At 44.7% G+C, this 25,071-nt stretch overlaps 1 protein-coding gene across 3 annotated transcripts; it reads right to left on the minus strand.

Moving 5' to 3' along the window:
- Positions 1-15,242: 15,242 nt before the first annotated feature.
- PATR-B (major histocompatibility complex, class I, B) lies at positions 15,243-19,816 on the minus strand. Of its 3 annotated transcripts, none has more exons than XM_024356939.3 (10): positions 19,621-19,816; positions 18,982-19,048; positions 18,455-18,662; positions 18,057-18,326; positions 17,539-17,814; positions 16,688-16,963; positions 16,464-16,583; positions 15,990-16,022; positions 15,836-15,883; positions 15,243-15,667 (listed from the first exon to the last, which is right to left on the minus strand). In XM_024356939.3, the coding sequence occupies exons 3-9, from the start codon at positions 18,525-18,527 to the stop codon at positions 15,840-15,842; spliced, it is 1,092 nt and encodes a 363-aa protein (XP_024212707.2). In that variant the 5' UTR covers positions 18,528-18,662; positions 18,982-19,048; positions 19,621-19,816; the 3' UTR covers positions 15,243-15,667; positions 15,836-15,839. The 3 variants fall into 3 exon arrangements, with proteins under 3 accessions (XP_024212707.2, XP_063668359.1, XP_054542664.1); XM_063812289.1 differs by having other exon boundaries at positions 19,691-19,780; XM_054686689.2 differs by lacking the exons at positions 18,982-19,048; positions 19,621-19,816 and having other exon boundaries at positions 15,836-16,022; positions 18,455-18,675.
- Between the last annotated feature and the right edge of the window lie 5,255 nt (positions 19,817-25,071).

Here is a 25,071-nt window from a genome sequence, read left to right on the forward strand (position 1 = left end):
AATGTAGTTAGATCATGTTTTCTACCCATTCAGCCATTCTAAATCTTATAAGTGGAGAATTTAATCTGTTTACATTCCAGATTTTTATAATATGTGAGGCTTTGTGCCGAGACCAGCTCAGTCGGGAAGACCCTAACCCAGTGGCACTAGAGGAATTAAAGACACACACACAGAAATATAGAGGTGTGAAGTGGGAAATCAGGGGTCTCACAGCCTTCAGAGCTGACAGCCTCGAACAGAGATTTACCCCCATATTTATTAACTCAAGCCAGTGATAAGCATTGTTTCTATAGATTAACTAAAAGTATTCCTTATGGGAAACAAAGGGATGGGCCAAAATAAAGGGATGGATTTGGCTAGTTATCTGCAGTAGGAGCATGTCCTTAAGGTACAGATCACTCATGCTATTGTTTGTGGTTTAAGAACAACTTTAAGCAGTTTTCCGCCCTGGGTGGGCCGGCTGTTCCTTGCCCTCATTCCGGTAAACCCACAACCTTCCAGCGTGGGCGTCATGGCCATCATGAGCATGTCACAGTGATGCAGAGATTTTGTTTATGGCCAGTTTTGGGGCCAGTTTATGGCCAGATTTTTGGAGGCCTGTTCCCAACAGCTTTGTTCCTATCACATAGCTGCTTTCGGGTTGTTTTATATGTCCTTTATTACTGTCTTTTTCTCTTACTGCTTGTCATTATGGTTTGGTGGATTTCTGTAGTAGGACCATTTGAGACCGTTCTCTCCCTCTTTTGTGTGATTGCTTTACCAGTGAGTTTTATACTTGTGTATGTTTTCATGGTGATAATGTGGAAATGTTGAAAATGTCATTTCAATTCCAGGTTTAGGACTTTCTTGAGCATTTCCTGTAGGCCCGGTCTAGTGGTAATGAAGCCTTTCAGCATTTGCTTGTCTTGGAAAGACAATTTCTTTTTTCAATTATGAAGAATACTTATGTTTTGTTTATTACTCTTGGCTTGGCAGTTCTTTTCCTTCAGGACTTTGATTATACTATCCTATTCTCTTCTGGCCTGTAAGATTTCTGCTAAGAAATCTGCTGTTAGAGCTGGGCACAGTGGCTCACACCTGTAATCCCAGCACTTTGGGAGGCCGAGGTGGGCCGATCATGATGTCAAGACGTTGAGTCCATCCTGGCCAACTTGGTGAAATCCCGTCTCTACTAAAAATACAAATAAAAAAAAATTAGCTGTGTATGGTGGCGTGTGCCTGTCATCCCAGCTACTTGGGAGGCTGAGGGAGGAGAATCACCTGAACCCAGGAGGCAGAGGTTGCAGTGAACCGAGATCACACCACTGCACTCCACCCTGGCAGCACAGTGAGACTCCGTCTCAAAAAAAAAGGAAGAAAAAAGAAAAAGAAATCTGCTGTTAGTCTGATGGGGTTTCCTTTATAGGTGACTAAACACTTTCCTCTTGCTATTTTTAGGATTTGCATTTTACCTTATACTATAGAAAGTCTGATTATATGCCATGGAGAGGAACTTTTTGCATTGCATTTTTCTCAGAATTGTTGAACATTTTGTATCTGAATGTCTAAATCACTTGCTGGAGTTGGGAATTATTCATCTATTCTTTCATTAAATAGGTTTTCTAATCTGTTCTTTGTCTCTTTGCTCTTGAGGATACCAATAATTTGAATATTTGGTTGTTTATATTGTACCAAATGTCACAAAGGCTTTGCTCATTCTTTTTTTGTGTGTGTTTTTGTCTTATTGAATTATTTCACAATGTATATCTTCAAGTTTTGGAATTCTTCCTTCTGCCTGACCTAGTATATTGTTGAAGCTTTCAAATGTATTTGGAATTTCATGTCATGAATTCTTTAATTCCAGAATTTCTGTTGTTTTTTTTTTAAATCTATATCTTTTGTAAACTTCTTATTTGTATCCTGAATTATTTTTATGTTTTCTTTGTATTTTTTTTCAGAATTCTTTTGTATCTCACTGAACTTCTGTAAAATAAATGTTTTGAGTCCTTTATCTAGAATCTTGAAAATTTCTTTTTGATTAAGATCTATTGTCTTCCTTTGCGGCTTTTATTTTCTTTTTTGCTTTTTCATGTTTCTGTGTCCTAACATTAATATTTTTGCATCTGATATAACAGTCAGTTCTTCCTATTTTTGAATTTTGTTTCATAGTGGAGAGCATTTTCCTGAAGATGAGTCTATGGTGTTGGTTGTGTGGGGTACTTTGGATTTGATTCTGGGTGTAGTACATAGTAGAGTACTATGGTCTCTGTATAATTTCTTTGGCTGTAGACAGTGTTAATGGTATCTGATTTCTTCTGTGCATTAGGGTATGGTTATTAGTGAGGCTGTGGTGAAAATGTGCTGGGGACTGGGATGCCACATGAGACAGTCTTCAGGCTCCAGTGGTGGCAGTGGTGTGCTGAGAGTTCCTATCTTTGTGCCCCAAGGTGGTATATACTGGCATTTGTGTTGGTGGTTACTGGTGGGCTGATTCCTGGGCCTCCAGGTGGCTTGCTTGGATGGCAGTAGTGGCAATGGTTGACTGGGTAGGTGCTGGGGACTTCGGCTCCTGGGCAACCAGCTTGGCAGTGGCAGTCGTGGGCTGCTTCTCTGGGTCCCAAGCAGTATGCATTGTTAGCGGCAGATGCAATAGGCTGGGTGGGATGCCCATAGGTGGTGTTTGCAGGTAGGTGACAGCTAAGATGATTGCATCCAACCTCAGGTACCCAGGAGGAGTGCACAGGTGCCCAAGGTGGTGGATTGGGTTGAGGAATTCCCAGGCCCTGGGGCTGTGTTCTCTGTCTCAGTGGGAGGGGGCGATGAAGCTGTCTCTTCATCATTAAATGCTGTGCCAACTAGTCCCTTAATTTTCTTTTTGCCTAGAGGACTGAAACATTTATTATAGTTTAGGTCTGCTGGTTATTTTTTCACTCCCTGTATGTCTAAAATCCATTTGTTTGTTTGTTTGTTTGTTTATTTATTTATTTATTTATTTTTGAGACAGAGTCTCACTCTATTGCCCAGGCTGGAGTGCAATGGTGTGATATTGGCCTACTGCAACCTCCGCCTCCCATGTTCAAGTGATTCTCCTGCCTCAGCCTCCTGAGTAGCTGGGAATTACAGGAGCATGCCATCATGCCTAGCTAATTTTTGTATTTTTAGTAGAGACAAGGTTTCACCATGTTGGTCAGGCTGGTCTTGACTCCTGACTTCGTGATCTACCTACCTCAGCCTCCCAAAGTGTTGGGATGACAGGCATGAGCCACCATGCCTGGCCTAAAATCCCTTTATTTTTTGATAGATATATTCAAGGTGTGTTAGCTTAATTTAATCATTACATAGGGTACACATATATCAATACATCAAACAATATCTCACGAATGTATTATACTTTGTCAATTAAAACTATACCTATATATTTGAAAAAGGTATTATTTTCTGGGAATAGAATCTAGTTTCACAGCATTTTCCTTTTAGGACTCTAAAGATGTTGCTCATCTGTCTCCTCATTTGCATTGTTTCCAATGAAATAACTGCTGTCATCTTTATTATTATTCTTATTTTTTTCACTTTCTGCTTTTTCAATTTTCTCTTCTTCTGTGGTTTTCAACAAATACATGCTTTTTTTTTTACCCAGAATTATAGAGTGAACGTGAGAAACAATCTCTAGGGAGGGCTTTTTGACTATTAGTTGTAAATTTTTAGAAACAGTTGTTTGCTCCTTGTTTTATTAGATCACAGGCTAATTTCCTCAGAGTATTCTTCTATTGAAGAATGTCATAATTAATTTTACTGATCATCCCTAAAACCATAAAAACCCTAGAGGAAAACCTAGGCAATACCTTTCAGGCCATAGGCATGGGCAAGGACTTCATGACTAAAACACCAAAAGCAATGGCATCAAAAACCAAAATTGACAAATGGGATCTAATTAAACTAAAGAGCTTCTGCACTGCAAAAGAAACTACCATCAGAGTGAACAGGCAACCTACAAAATGGGAGAAAATATTTACAATCTACCCATCTAACAAAGGGCTAATATCCAGAATCTACAAGGAACTCAAACAAATTTACAAGAAAAAATCAAACAACCCCATCAAAAAGTGGGCAAAGGATATGAACAGACACTTCTCCAAAGAAGACATTTATGCAGCCAACAGACACATGAAAAAATGCTCATCATCACTGGCCGTCAGAGAAATGCAAATCAAAACCACAATGAGATCCCCTCTCACACCAGTAAGAATGGCGATCATTAAAAAGTCAGGAAACGACAGGTGCTGGAGAGGATGTGGAGAAATAGGAACACTTTTACACTGTTGGTGGGACTGTAAACTAGTTCAACCATTGTGGAAGACAGTGTGGCAATTCCTCAAGGACCGTGAACTAGAAATACCATTTGACCCAGTGGTCCCATTACTTGGTATATACCCAAAGGATTATAAATCATGCTGCTATAAAGACACATGCACATGTATGTTTATTGTGGCAGTATTCACAATAGCAAAGACTTGGAACCAACCCAAATGTCCATCAATGATAGATAGGATTGAGAAAATGTGGCACATATACATCATGGAATACTATGCAGCCATAAAGAAGGATGAGTTCATGTCCTTTGTAGGGACATGGATGAAGCTGGAAACCATCATTCTGAGCAAACTATCACAAGGACAGAAAACCAAACACCGCATGTTCTCACTCATAGGTGGGAATTGAACAATGAGAACACCTGGACACAGGAGGGAACATCACACACCGGGGCCTGTCGTGGGGTGGGGGCAGTGGGGAGGGATAGCACTAGGAGATATACCTAATGTAAATAATGAGTTAACAGGTGCAGCACACCAACATGGCACATGTATACATATGTAACAAACCTGCACGTTGTACACATGTACCCTAGAACTTAAAGTATAATAATAAAAAAAAATTTATTGGTCATCTTGGCTAAAGTATCGTGCCTGGATAGGTGGTCAAGCATTATTCTGGATGATTTGTGAGGATGTTTGTTGGATGAGATTAACACATAAATAGCCAGACTTTGAATAAAGTAGATTAATGTCTATAATGTGGGTGGGCTTCATTCAATTCACTGAAGGTGTAAATTAAACAAAACGCTGACCTCCCTTGAGCAAGATGGAACTCTGTAGCAGACAGCGCTGGGATTTGAACTGCAGTATCAGTCAACTGACCCACTAACAGCTGGTTGGTTTGTGTACAGCATTTGCAAGATGAATGGACAACATACTGTTTGGAAGTCCACCTCTTTGATCAAAGAAGGTAAAAACAGAAAAGCTGTTGTGGACTTAATTGCATGGTGTTTTCTTAGCAGTGGTGGAAGAATTGAACAATGATAAAGCTCCTACGTTTTAGTTTTTACTGACTTACAGGGAGTGACTAATGGCCTGGCCGTATAATTAATCAGGAGAGCAATGAAAAACTTGCCTATGAAAAGAATGCCCATGTGAGCCAAGTCCCATGGAAATCACTATGGTAATTTGAGGGGTTCATTAATGTAAGATCTGTTGGTGCCTGATATAGATTGGATGTTGTTCTTGTGCAGATCTCATGTCGAGATGTGATCCCCAGCATTATAGGTGGGGCCTGGAGGGAGGGAGGTGGTTGGATCATGAGGTCAGTTTCTCATGAATCGTTTAGCACCGTCCCCTCAGTGCTGTTCAGTGTCCCTCAGAATAACTCCCTTCCAGGTTTGGAAGGTGATTGAAATAACAAGAATTTATCTCCAAGTGTTTGCCAGGTGCACTTGTAATTCTAGCTATGAGAGTGGCTGAGGCAGAAGGATATCTTGAGTCCAGGAGTTAGAGTTTAGCCTGAGCAACATTTGAGGCCAGCCAGGGAAACATATCAAGACCACATCTCAAAAACAACAACAACAAAAAATCCACGTTTGCTTGTGGTGTTCACCTGAGTCCATGAAATAAGTAGACATTGGGACTGTAGCAATGCAGAGATAGGTGGAATCAAGACATAGTCCTCTTGCATTCCACACATCACAGGCACAAAATACATATAAGAAGTCCTTTCTTTAACAAAAAAAAAGAGAGATAGCATATGGCTATGTGGCAGATTCTTTTATGGGAGGGCCTTGAAAATACATAGCTGGTGAGTTAGACTGATACCAGTAGCCCCAGGAAGCAGCAAATGGGTCTTGGCAGGAATAGATCCTCACCCTGGAGTGGGCTTTGTTCAGCTGGTGGTAGGTGTGTTACCAAACTGAACTGGGGTCCACTCACCTGGGGCAGTAAAAGCAAACATCCACACTGAGATTGTAGTGGGACAAAGGAGGGCATTTATGTGTAGGGCGCCAAACAAGGAGAATCAGGCAGCTCACGCTTAAGACCCAACCTTTTTGATGGCTCACAAGCAAGAATTTTTAAAGGCAGGGGCAAATTTCGGGAAAGCAGAGTTACAGGCAACATCATAAATCAATGCATAGCAGTTACACTGCTTTGGCCTTAAAAGGTAGAATATCCTGATGAGGGAGCTTACAGGTCTTAGGTAGATTTAAAGATTCTCTGATTTGTGATAGATAAGGAAGCAAAGCTTCTTTATACAGCTTCCTTACACAGTTGGGGGCAGTAGAGAGGAATGTTCAGGCCTGGCCTATGGGCTTGACTCTCTCCAGGTCCCTCAGGAAGAAATTTACAACAAAGAACGGTGGTCAGAGTTCAGTTCTCAGTTTCCCCTTTATAAGGTCTCCCTGTCAGTGGATCTATTAGGAGGGAATCCATATTTCTGAAAAACAACTCAGGGACATATGTTAAGATGTTATTTTTAGTTTCTATAGAGAATGAAACATCTTGTGACTCTAACTTCCTTGGCTATTGTTTCAAGCTATCATTCCTTCTTGCTTATAAGGTCACTCACTTACTTTTTAGGGCTGGCTAGGTGCCTGGAATTTCTCTTGAAGGGACTGAAGGTTTTTCTTTATTTCCAGATTGGGAGGCCGCGGCAGGCTTCTAAAAGAGGTCCCTGCTTTATCTCAGGTGCAAATGCTCGAGTGTTACAAAAGAACTTGAATGGGAGGTACTGCAACCACGTGGACCACCGAGTCATATTTCTTTACACCAGAAAATGCACCTGCTCAAAATGTCTAACAATGGTCAGAGAGATATCCTCCTCAGAGGAAGAGTTCTATAGAGAATTAAAATAGTCAATTGGGTGTGTAAAGGCAAGAGTGGGGAAACAAGCACAAAGGGTGGGCTTATACACCTTCATGAGTGTGCTCACACTTGACATGAGAGTATCCTCTCTTTTCCTGGTGGATCAGGGGAAGGTGCTGGTGTGATCTACATATATTCCTTCCCAAGGTGGGAGGACACTGGAATGATGACTGTAATTCACCTCAACTTGCTTTTCTCATACCTGATGCCGTGGTCCCAGGACTAGGGATGCAAATAGAGTTCAGAAACAGGAATTATTCCTGAGCAAGAAACTGTAAATATATTTTATGTCCATTATGTAATAATTCCTAAGGGCCTGTAGAGGTAGATTGTGCCTTCACTGCATCTGGCAAAGTTGGGGCTAACACTGAATGCAGCTATATTTCCTGGGATCAGATAGCCAACCAGTTCTCTACCTGTATAACCCTACCCTCTATGAACTGGAATGGATGACGGGAGACACTTGCTAGAACAGTATTCGTCCCTGCAGTCTAAGCCAGCACAGCAGCAGAACCTAGTGTTCCTTCCAAAATTATAAATGTTTAGTATAAATGAAGAGAAGGAGAAATAGTAGCTGAGGGTAAATGAATGAATAAATGGGTTATGTAATGAGGAAAATCCAATGTTACATGAACTACTTGAAAAAGGTATAAGCAAGAGATGATATTGTCTCTTAGCTCAATTTTACCAGATGCCTGAAAGGGTGCAGCCATGTGTTGCTGAAACTATTCCTGTTTATGGATTGCACTGGGATAATTGTTAATGACCAAAGAGGATTCTGGTAATGTGCCAGGATCTTTTCACTGTTACGATTCTTCTGGTGTAGGAGATCTGTGATTGGCCAGGCACAGTGGCTCACACTTGTAATTCCATCAGTTTGGGAGGCAATGGTAGGAACATTGTTTAAGTCCAGGAGTTTGAGACCAGACTGGGCAGAATAGTGAGACCCATTCCTACAAAATATTTAAAAATTAGTTGGGCATGTTGGTGTGCACCTGTAATGCTACCTACTCAGGAGGCTGAGGCAGAAGGATCACTTGAGTCCAGGAATTCGAGGTTAGAGTGAGCTATGATTGTGCCACTGCATTCTACCCCGGGCAACAGAGCAAGAGATTATCTCTAAAATAAAATAATAAATATTATAAAAAGAGATAATGTGGTCAAAACCAGGGTGTGATCTGTGGTCCAATAAAAATATTTGGTCTTTTCCCTGTTTCCTGGCAACCAGGTTCTAAAACATTTGCAATCTCCTCAGTGATACACATGACTTCAACATGGCAATGAGATGACTATGGGGTGAGGGGCTCCTAGATAGCTTCAGGATGGGGGCTGGTTGCCAGAAACACAAAGCTGTGATTAGAGGATTGGAACTGTTAGCCCCATCCCTAAAGTCTGGGAAGGAAAGAGAGGCTCGAGGTTGAGTTCAGTCACACAGTGGCCGGTGATTTAATTAATCATGCCTACAGAATGAAATTTCCATAGAAACCTCTGGAGATTGGGTTTCGGAGAGCTTCCCAATTGCTGAGCACATCCGTGTGTCCACATGCTGGGAGGATGGTGAACCCCATCTCCATGGGGACAGAGGCTCCTGTGCTCAGAGCCCTTCCAGGCCTCACTCTGTGCACCTCTTCATCTGGCTGCTCATTTGTATCCTTTATAACTGCTATGGTTTGAATGTTTCCCCAAAAAAGCATCTGTTGGATATTTCATCCCGAATGCAACATTTTTAAGAAATGGGACTTTTGAGAGGTGATTGGACCATCAGAGCTCTGCCTTCATTCATGGACTAAGGCTCATCATAAAAGGACCTGAGGCTGTGAGTTTGACTTCCTTTTCCCCCCACCTCTCACCCTCTTTTGTCCTTTTGTTTTCTACCAGATAGAGTCCCTTGATCTGGGAATTCTCATCCTCGACACCATGAACGAAACAAATTTCTGTTTGTTATAAGTTATCCAGTCTCAGGAGTTCTGCTCTAGTGGCATAATTTAAACCAGGGGTCCTTAACCCCCGGGCTGCGGACTGGTACAGGTTCCTGGCCTGGTGGGAACCAGACCGCACAGCAGGAGGTGATCGTTGGGCGAGAGAGCATGAGCATGACACCAGAGTTCCGCCTCCTGTCAGATCAGTGGCGGAATTAGATTCTCATAGAAGCATGAACCCTATTGTGAACTCTGCATGCGAGAGATCTAGGTTGCATGCTCCTTATGAAGCGCTAATGCCTGATCATCTCAGGTACAACAGTTTCATCCGAAACCATTTCCCTCTGCCCTCCACCACCTCCACTAGTCCATGGAAAAACTGTCGTCCATGAAACCGGTCCCAGGTGCCAAAAAGGTGGGGATTTAAGCTATAACAATAAAAAACTGCAATACTGAGTGTGAAAGGAAAATAAAATTTCAGGACTCCAAATTCACTATACCAAAGGGAAAAATTAAGTTTGGAGACTGATGGAAAAACTGCCTTTCTTTCGTTCCTAAACAAATAACTGCAAAGATAGAAGACCACGTATCTCCCCAGGTGGCCTCCCTCACAAACTGCTCACAAGATAATTCCTTGTGGGCCCCAACGTGTTTACTCTAAAACAGTTTTGTTGAATTTTCCCCTGACAATGTAAATTAACAGCTTGTCTTCACAGGTACAGGACAAAGACAAGACTAGAAATCATCCCTCCACCCACCCAGAGTCAAACGCATATTTGACTTTTCTACCCAACGTTTACTTTATCTTATTTAAAATGCAGATTTACTGAGCATGAGATGAATGCATAGTTGACTATTTTTTTCCTCTCCTGGCTGCTCTTTCCCCTGTACATATTGAAGTCCTCAAAAGCCTGTTAGGAAAGAGCATGGGCCACAGATGCTACAATGATTTGTGTCTCTGTTTCCAAGGTGCATCTTCAGCTTGGCAAAATAAACTTCTAAACTGACTGAGACCTGTCTCAGACGTTTTTTGGTTTACACGGCTGTAGCAACTTCCTGAGTTCTTTGAGTTAGTTTAAGAATTCTCAATCCTTGAGAGGTGAGAAACCCCTGACTTTGCAGCCATGTTAGACAGAAGTGCAGGTAACCTGGGACCCGATACTTGTGACTTGCTTCTGAAGTGAGGACAGACTTGTAGGACTGATCTGGTAAACCTGTGGAGTCTGAGGCGAACTCCTGGTAGTTAGTGTCAGAATTGAGTCAAACTCTAGGACTCCCAGCTGCTGTTGGAGAATCAGAAAGTTATTTGAGTGGAAGAAAACCCCATCACCGTCCCACAGAGAGAAACTTATAGTAAGAGTAAGCAAGTAAACCTCTACCTTCTTCGGTCCCAGAGGAAAAGATAAACAAATGTAAGCATTTGTTTCATGTCCCTAAACACAGGTTGCTACCAGCTGTGCATTGTCTAGACATGGAGTGGTCCTACCTTTAATCTAGAAGTTAGGATTTTTTAGGTCTTTGAGGGTGTCACATAAAAACTAATAAATGTTAGAGATTCTCTCCCCAGAAATATTTCCACACACAAGAAAATATAAATATTAATAGAAAACATCGTGTGGACCCAGAACCTCTGAGATCTTACAAACCTGGGAGTTTTAATCCTAGTAAGAGTCATGCTGAGGGAAGATGTTTGAATAATCATTTCATCATTACAGAATGCCACTCCAATAATCTAGACTATAAACTGGGATAGACAAAAACTTGATGTAAACCTATCCTCAAGGGAATGGGTGGAAATATGTTATTTATTAGTCACTGGTTCATTCAGCCACTCTTCGTGCCTACTGGGTACTAGATAAAGTTCTCGTCCTGGATCACTGCTCCAAGAATTAAAATTTGTCACTTTTCCCCACCCCTCACACTCCAGCACTTGAACCCTCTTACTACATCGGAATTCCACACTGTCAATGAAAAGAGTCAAACGCAGTAACATATTTAAAGAGATTTATTCTGAGCCAAAAATGAGTGACCACAGCCCATGACACAGCCCTCAGGAGACCGAGAACATGTGCTTAAGGTGGTTGAGGCACAGGTTGGTTTTACACATTTAAGGAAGATATGAGACATCAATCAAATACATTAAGCTATACATTGGTTCGGTCCAGAAAGTTGGAACAATTTGAAGCAAGCAAGGGTTGCGGGGTAGTGCTTCTGGGTTATAAGTAGATTTTTAATTTTTCTGACTGGCAATTGGTTGAGTTATTATCAATAGAAAGGAATGTCTGGGTTATGATAAAAGGTTGTGGAGTCCAAAATTCTCATGCAGATGACGCCTCCAGGTGCCAGGCTTCAGAGAGAATAGATTGTAAATGTTTCTGATCAGACTGAAGGTTTGTGTTGATGGTAAATGCTGGTCAACTTTTCCTGAATTCCAAGAGGGAAGAGGGCATAATAAGACATGTTCAATACCTGCTTCCCATGGTGGCCTGAGCCAGTCTTTCAGGTTAACTTTTGAGCACCCTGGCTGAGGGTGTCCATTAAAATGATTGGGAAGGGGTGGCTTTGATTTTTTTTTTTTGGTTTACAACATGTAAAATGTTGAGAGGAGACAGACACCACCTCCCTCCCTGGAAGAGGACAACAACACTCCAGTCACCCCTGCAGTTGCTCATGGACATGAGTTTTAAGCTCCACCAGTCTGATGACCACCTGCTGAAGAAGTGTCATTGTCTCAGGTAAATACTAAGTGTTCGTCATCTCACGCCAAGAAGATTAAGGACACTGACCCACGAGGAGTGAGTTAGGATCAAAGGGTTTAATAGGCAAAAGAAAGACAAAGGGAAACAGCTCCTTCTTGTGAGAGAGAGGGGCACCCAAAAGGGAATTCCGGCCTGGAATGGGAGTGCATCGGATTTTACAGGCAGGCTTGAGGAGATGGTGTCTGATTTATGTAGGGCCCACAGGTTGGTTGTACCAGGTGTGATATTTACATAGTGCGTGTGGAAGGCTGTTCACCCCACCCTCATCCTATTATGCAAATGGGCTTTCCACTTGGCCGGTGACATGTTGTCTGCTCCTTACTGTAAACGTGCCTGGCAAAGAGAAGGGAAGATGGAGCCGCCATAGTGAACATGCCCAGTCCCAGGCGTCCTATTCCTATTGGACAGCTGCTGGCATTCACCCATGCAAACTTCCAGCTTACTTGTCTATGTCTGAAGCTTGATATTACAGGCTGCTCCTTGTTAGAAAAGAAAATAATCTGGAGCCTGCTTTCCATTAAAAGCCTTGCGTACCCTCACTACCTGTCTAAATAATTTCTTCTTAACTCCTATATCACTGCCAGACTCAGCCAGAATGAGGTGACAGAGAGGCTAGGACTGTGCAGAAAGCATTTTAGTAAAGATGGCTGAGTGACAGTAGTGATGTCCAATTTCCAGGTGCAGCAGTGACATCTGTCCTAGCCTCAGGGTCCAGTGTCCAGCACCAGGATGTCAGAGGTGTGAGCAGTGCTGTCTGTGCTCAGCAGCAGGGACAATTGTTCCTAGGAGGGACCTGATCCAGGGTGGGCTGTGAATTCTGTTCTTGGATGTGTAGTTTCCAGCCTGGTTCTGTGGCCTTCCCCACAATAAAACTAGCCCCCAATACCAATATACAACTTTATGTGTACATTACAGAAATTTGGTTTCCATAGTTTTCTCCAAGAAGTGAGTGAGAAATGAGTCTGTGGGCGAGTGTCAGAGAGCGGCATTCAGAGGTGTTCTTTGTGCGAGAGCCACATCCTGAATTGTCTACCTGGCCTCTACCCCATGGTGGAGAGAACAACAGAGAATATCACATCTCATAACTGATGATATACAGCCTCCCTTTTCTTTCTGTGAGAAAAATCCTCTTTTAAACAGGGTTTGAAAACCCACCCCACCCACCCACCCTCGGCACTCTCTGATCACTGATCTCAGTGGTTCCCAATCTGTCTGAGCAATAGGATTGCTGGCGGGGACTTAGAAAATACACAGGCCACTCCCCAGAACCCTTGTCTCAGAGTACTATGCACAAGACCAAGGAATCATTTATATGACAAGCCCTAGAGGTGAGGCTGATGCTGAGACGTGTGGGATCCTGGTGTCCTTGCTACTCCAAGTGTGATCTGGAGACCAGCAACATGAGCTCCAGCCTTGTCATAAATCCAGAATCGCTTGCTCAACTCCAGACTTCCAGGATCTCAGCACCACATCCAGATGATCCTGGTGCACATGGGGTTTCCTTGTCTGAGTGTCCTCTAGACTTGGGGTCAGAACTGTGCAGTCTGCTCTGAGTGTGGTCTGATCACACCCCTTAGAACTGGAGGTCCAGGGTTCAGTCCTTGTGCTCATTCTTTTCCATAGTCAGTCACTCCCTTTGTGCCTCATCCATGCTTGAGGTTTTAAGTCTCATATATATGGTGTGACCTCCTAAATCTATTTCTCCAGCCCAGTCCTTTCCCCTAAACTCTGGAGTTGTCTGCCCAAATTCCACCCCAGCTCCCCCACCTGCCTTCCTAGTAGACATCTCCTCCACTGAGTGCCTGTGATGCCCCCTCCTCAGGACGCTCCTGCCAGAGTCTCCCCATCTCCACTGACAGCAGCTCCATCCTTCTACTCACTCATTTTACAACTATGGGTGTCCTTGATTCGTCTTTCTCACACCACAGATACAATCCATTGGCAAATGCTGTGAGTCCATCTTCAAATGCATCAAGAATCCCCTCACGTCCCACCATTTCCCCTGCTCACGCCCCAGTCAAGGTAACCGACATCTCCAGCCTGGAATACTGCACTTGATTCCTACTGTTTTCCCTTCTGCCTCCCTCGTCCCTCGCCTCTCAATTCTGTTCTCAGCACAGCCGTCAGAGAGATCCTTTTAAAACAGAAGTCATATCATGGCTCTCTTCTGCTCAAAACTGTCCTCTAACTCCCCATCCCACTCAGAGCAAAGGCCAGATCCAACCCCACTCCCCTCAAGCCCACCTGTTCTGGCCGCACCTCTGACCTCACCTCAGTTTCTCTCTGTCCAGCCCTCCTGGCCTCCTTGCTCTTCTGGGAACACAAACACCTTCCTGCCATAGTGCATTTGGACTGGAGCTTCCTCTGCCTGGAAAGAACTTCCCCAGACATCCTCATGTCTCTCAAATCTTTCCTCAAAAGTCACCTTTGCAACAAGGCACACACTGACTACCCAGCACAACAGCCACCTTCCCTGTCCCCACTGCCCACATCCTGGATCACCTGCCTCACAGCACTTACCACCTTCTAGCACTTTCCTTCCTTACTCTGGTTATAGTGTATCTATCGTCTGCCTCTTCTCACTGGAACATATGCTACAAAAGGCCAGAGATTTTTCTGATTTTACTTCAGTGGTGTTCCCCAGATGCAGAACCATTCTGTCCTATGTCTGGCCAATGACAAAGGTCAGTTGAATGAATGATCACTGTAGAGCACCTCCCTATTTTGAAGGCAGTATCTTTATTAACATAGCCTCAGGCCAAGTGCTGTTTTGTGGCAGCTACAGCACAAGGACCCCTCACACTGAGATAGAGGCCACCTATGTTTTTCTCAGCAGTGCTGCTTGTGTGCCCTCCCTCCCCATCCCTCTTTCTACAGCAACCCCCTCCCCGCACCCCCTGCCCCAGCACACTGCAGCACACAATCAGGTTCTCTCTTCAGGAAAGAACAGTCCTTGATGATGGGTCCAATTTCACAGACAAATGTAAGTCTAAATTAGACTCTGCTTTACAGATTCATGAGTTGGGATTGGATTCAGCACCAAGATCACTAGAACCAGGGCAGGGAGAGAAGGCAGGACAGCAGAGCAGAAAAGGAGCTCTAGAAGCAGGGCAGGAGGTGAATGGCTCTGAAAATTTGTTTCAGAATGCACAGAGACCCCCGTGTGCAGGGGCTGCCCTGGGCGATGTGTGAGCCTCTGTGGTCACAGCTCCCGCTGGACAAGTTTCCACTGAAGGGACAAGGACAATGGAGCAGTGAAGGTGACCCAGCTGAGGACTGACCACATAAAGCTCATGATGGACTCAACACCAACTGGGCACAGGCCCCGTCCACACCCGGCCCCCCACAGCCTTCTCCACACCCCACCTGCAACAGACTCAGCACAGCGAACATGCAGATTCTGGAAGGTTCTCAGGTCTTTATTTGCTCTCTCAAATTCCAGGAATTGACTTATTTAATTAATCCATCAACCTCTCATAGCAAATATTTGAGAAAACAAATTTATATTCAGATTCTTATTTTCAGTAGGGAAGTAAGAAGTTGCAGTTCAGTGCACATAAAGTTGAGACAGAGATGGAGATATCCAGCCCCACCTCTCTGGAACAAGAAAGATGACTGGGGAGGAAACACAGGTCAGCATGGGAACAGGGGTCACAGTGGACACAAGGGTGGGCTGTCTCTCCACCTCCTCACATTATGCTAACAGGGACGCAGACACATTCAGGTGCCTTTGCAGAAAGAGATGCCAGAGGCTCTTGAAGTCACAAAGGGGAGGCGTGAAGAAATCCTGCATCTCAGTCCCTCACAAGACAGCTGTCTCAGGCTACAGAAAACAACAGTCATGAACAAATTCTGGTTAGTCATGGTAAGTGATGACACTCTGAACAGCCCACCACACACGCGAAACATCCCAATCAAAGAATCTCCATTACCCAGGCCTTTCCCCTCTGCCCCACCACCCCCCGCCCACTCTAGACCCCAAGAATCTCACCTTTTCAAGCTGTGAGAGACACATCAGAGCCCTGGGCACTGTCGCTGGCTGGAGTAGAACAAAAACAGGACCTGGTCAGAGCCCGCAGGAGACGTGGGACAGGAGGAATTATGGGGTGGGTGAGCTCCTCCACACTCCCACCCCCACCACTTACATGCAGCCTGAGAGTAGCTCCCTCCTTTTCCACCTGTGGGAAGAAAATGTCCTGTGAGGGGACTGGGAGGAAGCAGGGCCATGAGATCTTAGAGGAACCTCCTAGTCTTGGACCCAAAAGGAATTTCCAGAAGTATGACTACAGACCCAGGGCAGGATCAGGAAACACGAGGAAAGCAAGTGTGGGTCCTGGACCAACTGCCCTCCTAAGGTCTGTCCTTAGCAGGGACCTTCCCCTGACTCATGAATGCTGGAATCAGGACCCCAACACCACAACCATCAAGGTGATACATCCGTCCTTCATTGTCACATGTGCTGCACAAAAGAGTAAGTGCTGGCACACAGGGCCCCAGGCTGCGTTAGCCCCTGTGTGGATGCTGCTTCCCAGTAATGAGGCAGGGAACACTTCTACCTGGGGCTTGAAACCCCCAGTGGGACAAGAAAACCCAGACCCCACCCCTCACCCCTTCCCTACCTGAGCTCTTCCTCCTACACATCACAGCAGCGACCACAGCGACCACAGCTACGGTGACCACAAGGACAGCCAGGCCAGCAACAATGCCCACAATGGGGATGGTGGACTGGGAAGATGGCTCTGGGAAAGGAGGGGAAGATGAGGGGCCCCGACCCTGCTGAAGGGCTCCAGAAGGGCTCCTGCTTTCCTTGAGAAGAGATATGACCCCTCATCCCCCTCCTTACCCCATCTCAGGGTGAGGGGCTTCGGCAGCCCCTCATGCTGCACATGGCATGTGTATCTCTGCTCTTCTCCAGAAGGCACCACCACAGCTGCCCACTTCTGGAAGGTTCTATCTCCTTCTGGCCTGGTCTCCACAAGCTCGGTGTCCTGAGTTTGGTCCTCGCCATCCCGCTGCCAGGTCAGTGTGATCTCCGCAGGGTAGAAGCCCAGGGCCCAGCACCTCAGGGTGGCCTCATGGTCAGAGATGGGGTGGTGGGTCACGTGTGTCTTTGGGGGGTCTGATGGGAAGAGTCAGAAAATTCAGGCGCTTTGCATCTCTCATGGGACACCCTAGGACCACCCATGTGACCAGCCTGAGAATGGACAGGACACCTGGGGTGGGGAAGGGGCACAGAACCCAGACACCAGCCTGGACGCAGGCACCTGGGATAATCTCCTATTTATTGGAAAGTTCGAGTCTCTGAGCGGGGAACAGGGACTTCTTCTCCTGATCTGAGTGGAGGTAAAGTGACTCAGGAGTGCTGGAATCAGAGCCCCAAACACACTGAGTGTGAGGCAGAGAACAAGGCCTGAGAGGAAAAGTCACGGTTCCCAAGGCTGCTGCAGGGGTCAAAGGGGACCCCTGATCAGTATTCTAGGGACTTTCTTCCCCTCCATTTCCTCAGAGACGTCATCCCTTAATTGTCCTAGAGAGAAGAGGGGGCCCTCAGAGGAAACTCAGGAAAACTCATGCCATTCTCCATTCAAGGGAGGGCGACATTCTGGCGCTGATCCCATTTTCCTCCTCTTATCGTGGGAGGCCATCCCCGGCGACCTATAGGAGATGCGGAAGGCTCCCCACTGCCCCTGGTACCCGCGCGCTGCAGCGTCTCCTTCCCGTTCTCCAGGTATCTGCGGAGCCACTCCACGCACGTGCCCTCCAGGTAGGCTCTCCGCTGCTCCGCCTCACGGGCCGCCTCCCACTTGCGCTGGGTGATCTGAGCCGCGGTGTCCGCCGCGGTCCAGGAGCTCAGGTCCTCGTTCAGGGCGATGTAATCCTTGCCGTCGTAGGCGTACTGGCCATACCCGCGGAGGAGGCGCCCGTCCGGCCCCATGTCGCAGCCATACATCGTCTGCCAGGTGTGAGACCCTGGCCCCGCCCCCGCGGTCAGCCCAGTCCCCCGAGCCCCGCCCCGCCCCGACCAACCCGCGGGGATTTTGGCCTCAACTGAAAATGAAACCGGGTAAACGCGCCTGGGGCTCTCGCCGGTCGAGGGTCTGGGCGGGTCCCGCGGCCTCGGGGCGGATCTCCGACCCGGAGACTGTGGGCGACCCGGCCCGTCCGTGGGGGATGGGGAGTCGTGACCTGCGCCCCGGGTCGGGGTCACTCACCGGCCTCGCTCTGGTTGTAGTAGCGGAGCGCGATCCGCAGGTTCTCTCGGTCAGTCTGTGCGGAGGCCTTCATATTCCGTGTCTCCCGGTCCCAATACTCCGGCCCCTCCTGCTCTATCCATGGCGCCCGGGGCTCCATCCTCGGACTCGCGGCGTCGCTGTCGAACCTCACGAACTGGGTGTCGTCCACGTAGCCCACGGTGATGAAGCGGGGCTCCCCGCGGCCGGGCCGGGACACGGAGGTGTAGAAATACCTCATGGAGTGGGAGCCTGGGGGCGAGGAGGGGCTGAGACCCGCCCGACCCTCCTCCCGGCGCGGCTCCTCAGGTCCTGCGCCCCAGCCTGCGGTCCCCTCGCTCCTCCCGGCAGAGGCCATTTCCCTCCCGACCCGCACTCACCGGCCCAGGTCTCGGTCAGGGCCAGGGCCGCCGAGAGCAGCAGGAGGACGGTTCGGGGCGCCGTGACCTGCATCTCGGCGTCTGAGGAGATTCTGAGTCCGGGTGGGTGCGTGGGGACTTTAGAACTGGGACCCCGGCGACACTGATTGGCTTCTCTAGACACCCGACACCCAATGGGAGTGGGAAATGGGGACGCGTCACGAGTATCCTGGAAGAAGGACCCGACGCAGGTTGGGAGAAGAAGTGAAACTCGTGGGAGTGGGGAATCCCCAACGCTGCGCCTCCCCAATGCAGACACGGCCCTCGGAGCCTGAGACCCTGAGAGCCCCGCCCGGGACCTGGGACTTCGTCCTGATCCCTCTTCTCCTACACCAGCCTCTTTGTCACACTGTCTGCCTGAGTCCTGGACAAGGATCTGTCTGTGGAAACCAGGGAGAGACCCCCAGGCTGCGCCCACCCGCTTCCCCTTCACTTCTCCTCCTGGAATCCCTGTCCCTGAACTGGACTCCCTGCCTCTCACTCCTTACCTCTCCTCTTGGATCTTGTGTAGGGAAACTGATCACGGGGAACTTGACGCCAGAGAGTGAGCTCGCCCTGGGAATGGAGGTGTAGAGACAGGGGGTTTCTCTCTAAACCTGGCGAAGTTTTGTCTGAAGCCACCACACAGAGATTCTCATAGAGACCAGTTTCCTTTTTGTTTATTAATACAGTAGGTAGCACAATATTGGTAATCCCTGAATGATTAGAATTCCAATCTGCAAAAAACCTGTGTCAAAACTGCATTACAATTAAACTCTCAAAGCTCCTAAGTTTTACTTTCCCAGACTATGGATCTGTGACTCTGGGTTGTTGCATTTAAAATTATCTTCATTCCCCACCCCGAGTAATCCCTATATGAGTCCAGAACATCTCCTGAATATAAAGAAGCGGGGTTTATTACTGTCTATTGCAACCGGGAGCCTGTAGTCATCATCTCAAAGTTGCGAGTGCTCCATGCAGTCCCAATGCTCTTCACCGACGCTCAAGCACTGCCTGTTTTCCTGAACTCCGCACATCTAAGCAGTGTGCATATTTTATATGGACACTTGGTATTTTTGTGACTCTTTTTTTTTTAATCATAAGGAGCCAATTAGTTTTTAGGAAGTCCAACAAAATGTATTAAATACCGAATGCAAAGAACCCCCTGCCAGGCTCTTCCACTGCTTTAGAATTCTTTCTCCTGCTCCTTTTCCTCACCTCCTGCTTCTCCAGCCCTTCTGTCTGCCCCTCTCATCCCTCACACCCCCGCTCCCCTTAGTCCCTGCCACCCTTTCACTCCTGAATTGTGGCACTAACACTGTCCCTCACTTCCTGCCCATGTCTGTTCTCCCCACAGTGCTCAGCAGTCCTGCTAATGTGACTCAGGTCGTGTCATTTCTTCACTTACAATGGTTGGGTTTTGGTCTACCATTTTGCTATACATTTTCAATTTGTCTCATATCTTTTTGTTTCTGTTCCTCCTTTACTACTTTCTTATGTGTCAAATAAACATTTTTTAGTTTATGGTTTTAATTCTCCTAGTGGCTTTTGGCTATATTTCTTTACACAATAGCAAAGAATGGAAACCCGATTCCTTGACTTTTCACAGTGAAGTTCAGGTAATATTAAGCTGCATCCAGAAAATAAAGGACACTTGTAAGAGTGTAGTTTCTTGTAACCTACCATTATGCTATTATTGTTTTATATATTACATCAATCTATATTATAAACTCAATTGATACAGTGTAATACTTTTTGTTTTAAACAAGTAGCCATATGTCTTCAGGAAATTAAGAAAATGAGTGTGAATGTGACATGTGTATGTGCATCATTTCTGTTGTTAACTGTTCCTTTCTGTATATCTGGGTCACCATCTAGTATCATTTTCCTTCACCCTGAAGCACTTCCTTTAAAATTAAGTGTAGTACAGGACCCCTAGGAAATTAATTGTATGGCTTTGATTATCTAAAAATGTCTTTATTTTTGCCTCCCCTCCCCCCCTTTTTATTTTTATTTTTATTTTTTGGCTTATTACGGCATTTATGTGTAATAAAATTCACCAGTTTTAGCTGCGCTTTTTGGTGAATATTGGTAATTATTTATAGTCATGTAACTACCACACTGCCCAGTAGAGAAACCCAGAATGCAAAGAACCCCCTGCTAGGCTCCTCCACTGCTTTAGAGTCCTTCCTCCTGCTCCTTGTCCTCACCTCCTGCTTCCCCAGCCCTTCTCTCTGTCCTCTTCCCTCACACCCTCCTCTCCCCTTAGTTCCCACCACCCAGTTACTTCTGAGTTGTGGCGCTGTAGAGAACCGTTTCTTTTCCCTAAAAACTTTCTTTATGCCCCCTTCTATTTAATCCTTGCCTCCCACCCTCACCCCTTCCCTTCACTCAACCACCACTCTGTTTTCTGTCACTGCAATACTGAAATTTCTAGAATGTAATGGACGTGCAGTCGTATGTTATGTAGTCCTTCGTTTGGTCTCTCCTTTAGCATAATGATGTTTGAGATGATGCCATTCACTCATTTTTGTTGCTGAGCAGCTGCTGAGTATTGCTGGAATCCCAGCTTATTCATTGGTTTCTCTGCCTCCAGTTGATAGATATGTGGATTCCTCCAGTTAGGGCTTGTTATTAATGAAGCCACTATAAATAACTGCTTACAAGTGTGACCTTACATTTTTGTTTCTTTTGGATAAATACATATTTGTGGAATTGCTGGGCCATGTGGTAATAGATGGGTAACTGTATAAGAAATTGCCATACCGCTTTACAAATTGGCTGCCACATTTTTTGCATTTCTACCAGCAATATCAGACATTCCTATTTTTTCCATATTCTTGACAGTATTTAGACTTATCAAATGTCTTTTTAACTTTACCTATTGTAGGTGATGTGTGATGGTTTCTCATTGTGGTTTTAACTTGCACTTCTTTGATGACTAGTATTGTTTGCCATCTTTTCATGTTCATCTAAGTGACTTATTATATATATTTTATGAACTATTTTGCAAATTCAATGATTAATTCCAGAGGCTTTTTCAGAATTCCCTAGTGTTTTCTACATATGCAATGAAGTTGGTGACAAAGACTTTTGTTTCTTCCTTTCCTATCTATTGATCTTTTTTCTTTTAAAATTATTTTTATTTGGTAGAGATGAGGTCTCACTATCAGGCTGGTCTCAAACTCCTGAACTCAAGTGATCCTCCCACCTCAGCCTCCCAAAATGCAGGGATTACAGGCATGAGCCGCCACGCCTGGTCCTTCTATTGGTTTCTTATTTCATTTTCTTGCCATGTTGCACTGGTTAGGATGCCTCTTAGGTGTTTAAACAAGAATGATGACAGCTCACATGTATGTTTACAAGGAACTTAAACAAATTTACAAGAAAAAAAACAGCCCTATCAAAAATTGGCAAAGGGTATGAACAGACACTTCTCAGAAGAAAAAACATATGAAAAAAAAGCTCAATATCAATGATCATTAGAGAAAAGCAAATCAAAACCACAATGATGTACTATCTCCTGCAAGCCAGAATGGCAACTATTAAAAAGTGAGGAAACAATAGATGCTGGTGAGGCTGTGGAGAAATAGGAATGCTTTTTCACTGTTGGTGGGAATGTAAAATAGTTCAACCATTATGGAGGATGGTGTGACCATTCCTCAAAGATCTAGAACCAGAAATACTCTTTGACCCAGCAATCCCATTACTTGGTATATACCCAAAGGAATATCAATCATTCTACTATAAAGACACATGCACAGGTATGTTTATTGCAGTACTGTTTTCAATAGCAAAGATATGGAACCAACCCACATGCCCATCAATGATAGTCTGGGTAAAGAAAATGTGGTAGATATACACCATGGAATACTACACAGCCATAAAAAGGAATGAGTTCATGTCCTTTGCAGGGACATGGATGAAGCTGGAAGTCATCGTCAGCAAACTAACATGGGAACAGAAAACCTAGCACCACGTGTTCTCACTCTTAAGTGGAAGGTGAACAATGAGAACACATGGACACAGGGAGGGGAACAACACACACCAGGGCCTTTTGGGGAGTTGGGGGTGAGAGGAGGGAACTTAGAGGATGGGTGAATAGGTGCAGCAAACCACTATGGCAGACTATACGTATGTAACAAACCTGCACGTTCTGCACATGTATCTGGAACTTAAAGCAAAATAAAATAAATTAAATAAAAAAAGAAAGTGCATGACTTACATGTACACATATGTTCATTGAAGCACTATTCACAATAGCAAAGACTTGGAATCAACCTAAATGCCCATCAGTGGTAGACTGGATAAAGAAAATGTGGCACATATACACCATAGAATACTATACAGCCATAAAAAAGAATGAGATTACATCCTTTGCAGGAACATGGATGGAGCTGGAGGCCATTATTCTTAGAAAACTAACGCAGGAACAGAAAACTATATACCACATGTTCTCACTTATAAGTGGGAGCTAAATGATGAGAATACATGGGCATGCAGAGGGGAACAACACACACTGGGGTCCACTTGAGAGTGGAGGGTGGGAGGAGGGAAAGGATCAGGAAAAATAGCTAATGGGAACTAAGACTTAATACTTGGGTGGGTACTAATGGGTATAGAAATAATTTGTGAAACAAAACCCCATGACACAAGTTTACCTATATAACAAACCTGCACATGTACCCCTTAACTAAAAATAAAAGTTAAATTAAAAAAAAAAAAAAAAACAAAGAAAGTGCATGTCTGGAAAGAGCGTATGGTTGGGTTCCGTGTTTTTTTAAACCAAGTCACACAATCTCTGCCCTTCATTGGAGTGTTGATTCATATAGGTTTTTGTCATTATTGATATGATAAGTTTTACATCTACCATGTTATTTTCCCGGTTTTTGTTTCTCTGTTCCTCTTGTCCTGATCAATGACTTTTTATCAGAAACCATAGAAACAAAAGAAAGTAGAATAACATCTTTAAAGTGCTGGAAGACAAAAAAGATCAACTAAGAATTCTATATCCAGCATAGATGTCCTTCAAGGATAGGCAAATGAGATATGTCAGGTAAAAGAAAATTAAAAGAATTTGTCACCAGCAGATCTGTACAATTACAATTGGTAAAGAAAATTCTTCAGACTAGAGGCAAATGATACCAGGTGGAAAATGAGATTATCAAAAAAGATGAAGATGATCAAAAATGGTAAATATTGAGCTAAGTGCAAAAGGCTATCTTGCTCCCCTCATTTATTCTTACTTTGTATACATAGAACTGTTTAAAGATAAGAAAAAGTTTTTTATCGTGGGACTTACAACCTATATAGATATATTACATATAATATCTATACCATAAAAGATGGACATTTTATAGAGGATAAATGGTTGCAATATTTCTATATTTATGGGTACTAGTACATTATTAACTGAAAGTAGTCTGTGAAATGTTAAGAATGAGTTAAGTTCTGAAGGAAATTGAGACACTAAAAACCATTCAAAAGATCAACAAGTCTCGGAGATGGTTTTTTAAAAACAAATCCTAGCCAGTCTTGAGTCTCATCATCCTACGATTTCAGAACTATCGTGAATATAAAAGTAATCAAAGAACAGTCCTGCCCAGAAAGAGGAGTTATCCCTAAATATGGTGTCCCTGGGACAGCTGGCCCTCCCTGCTGGACCTCTTCCACATGGATGCTTTCTGCAGTGACTTTGTTGCCTTGCTATTCCACTCTACCCAGTGTCCTGACCCAAGAGACAAAGGGTGTCTGCTGCTGTGTCCACACTTGGAGAAGGAAATCTTGAAGGTGTCAGTACATTACAAGCTGGGCATGACAGCTCACGCCCGTAATCCCAGCAATTCAGGACGCTAAGGCAAGAGGATTGCTTGAGATCAGGAGTTGGAGGCCAGCTTGAACAACATTGTGAGAACATCGTCTCTAAAAGATATAAAAATAAGTAAACTTAGCTGGGCATGGTGGAGGGCACTTGTATTCCCAGGTATTGGGGAGGCTGAGATGGGAAGATCCCTTGGGCTCATGGATTCAAATCTGTAGTGAGCTGTGATCGCATCACTGGACTCCAGCCCAGACCACAGAGGGGGATCTTGACTCAAAAAACAACAACAACAACAAACATTGTAAACCTTTGCTCACCATGGGTTATTTTATTTATTATTTATTCAATGTGTATTTTGATTTTATTTTACTGGCAGCACAATAAACCAGCACATGCTGAAACTAGAAATCACATCCACTTTCCAGTGTTAAAAAGCCCAGTCCAGGCAGGTGAGAAGGAGACAGTCCTCATTAGCGCTGAGGATTCAGGGAGAATGAGATGGGCTGGGCAGGAAGGTTTTTTTGTTTGTTTGTTTGTTTGTTTTCTATGAACAAGTGTAACTTTTTATTATGATAGAGTTGTTTTTATTAAAGGAATACATGAAAATGGTTAAGTAAAATCAAATGGCTCCAAAAGTCTTACAATGAAAACAACAGTCCTGCCAGTTGTTCTCTTGAGAGGCAAGCACTCTTCATTCTCTTAGTTTTTCCTCCTGGTAGTTACCTTCATGGGTTTTTCCAAATTATTATTTTTTTAGTTTTTCAAGTGGGTGCATATA

The sequence above is a fragment of the Pan troglodytes genome, chromosome 5, assembly GCF_028858775.2.
Source record: "Pan troglodytes isolate AG18354 chromosome 5, NHGRI_mPanTro3-v2.0_pri, whole genome shotgun sequence".
Lineage (NCBI taxonomy): Eukaryota > Metazoa > Chordata > Mammalia > Primates > Hominidae > Pan > Pan troglodytes.

Bases quoted from the DNA above. Each gene is read 5' to 3' on its own strand.
- PATR-B (XM_054686689.2), bottom strand. From the start codon at position 18,527: ATGCAGGTCACGGCGCCCCGAACCGTCCTCCTGCTGCTCTCGGCGGCC. The intron at 18,327-18,454 runs GTGAGTGCGGGT...CCTCGCCCCCAG, and splicing joins CCTGACCGAGACCTGGGCCG to GCTCCCACTCCATGAGGTAT. The intron at 16,964-17,538 runs GTACCAGGGGCA...TCTTCCCATCAG, and splicing joins GGAGACGCTGCAGCGCGCGG to ACCCCCCAAAGACACACGTG.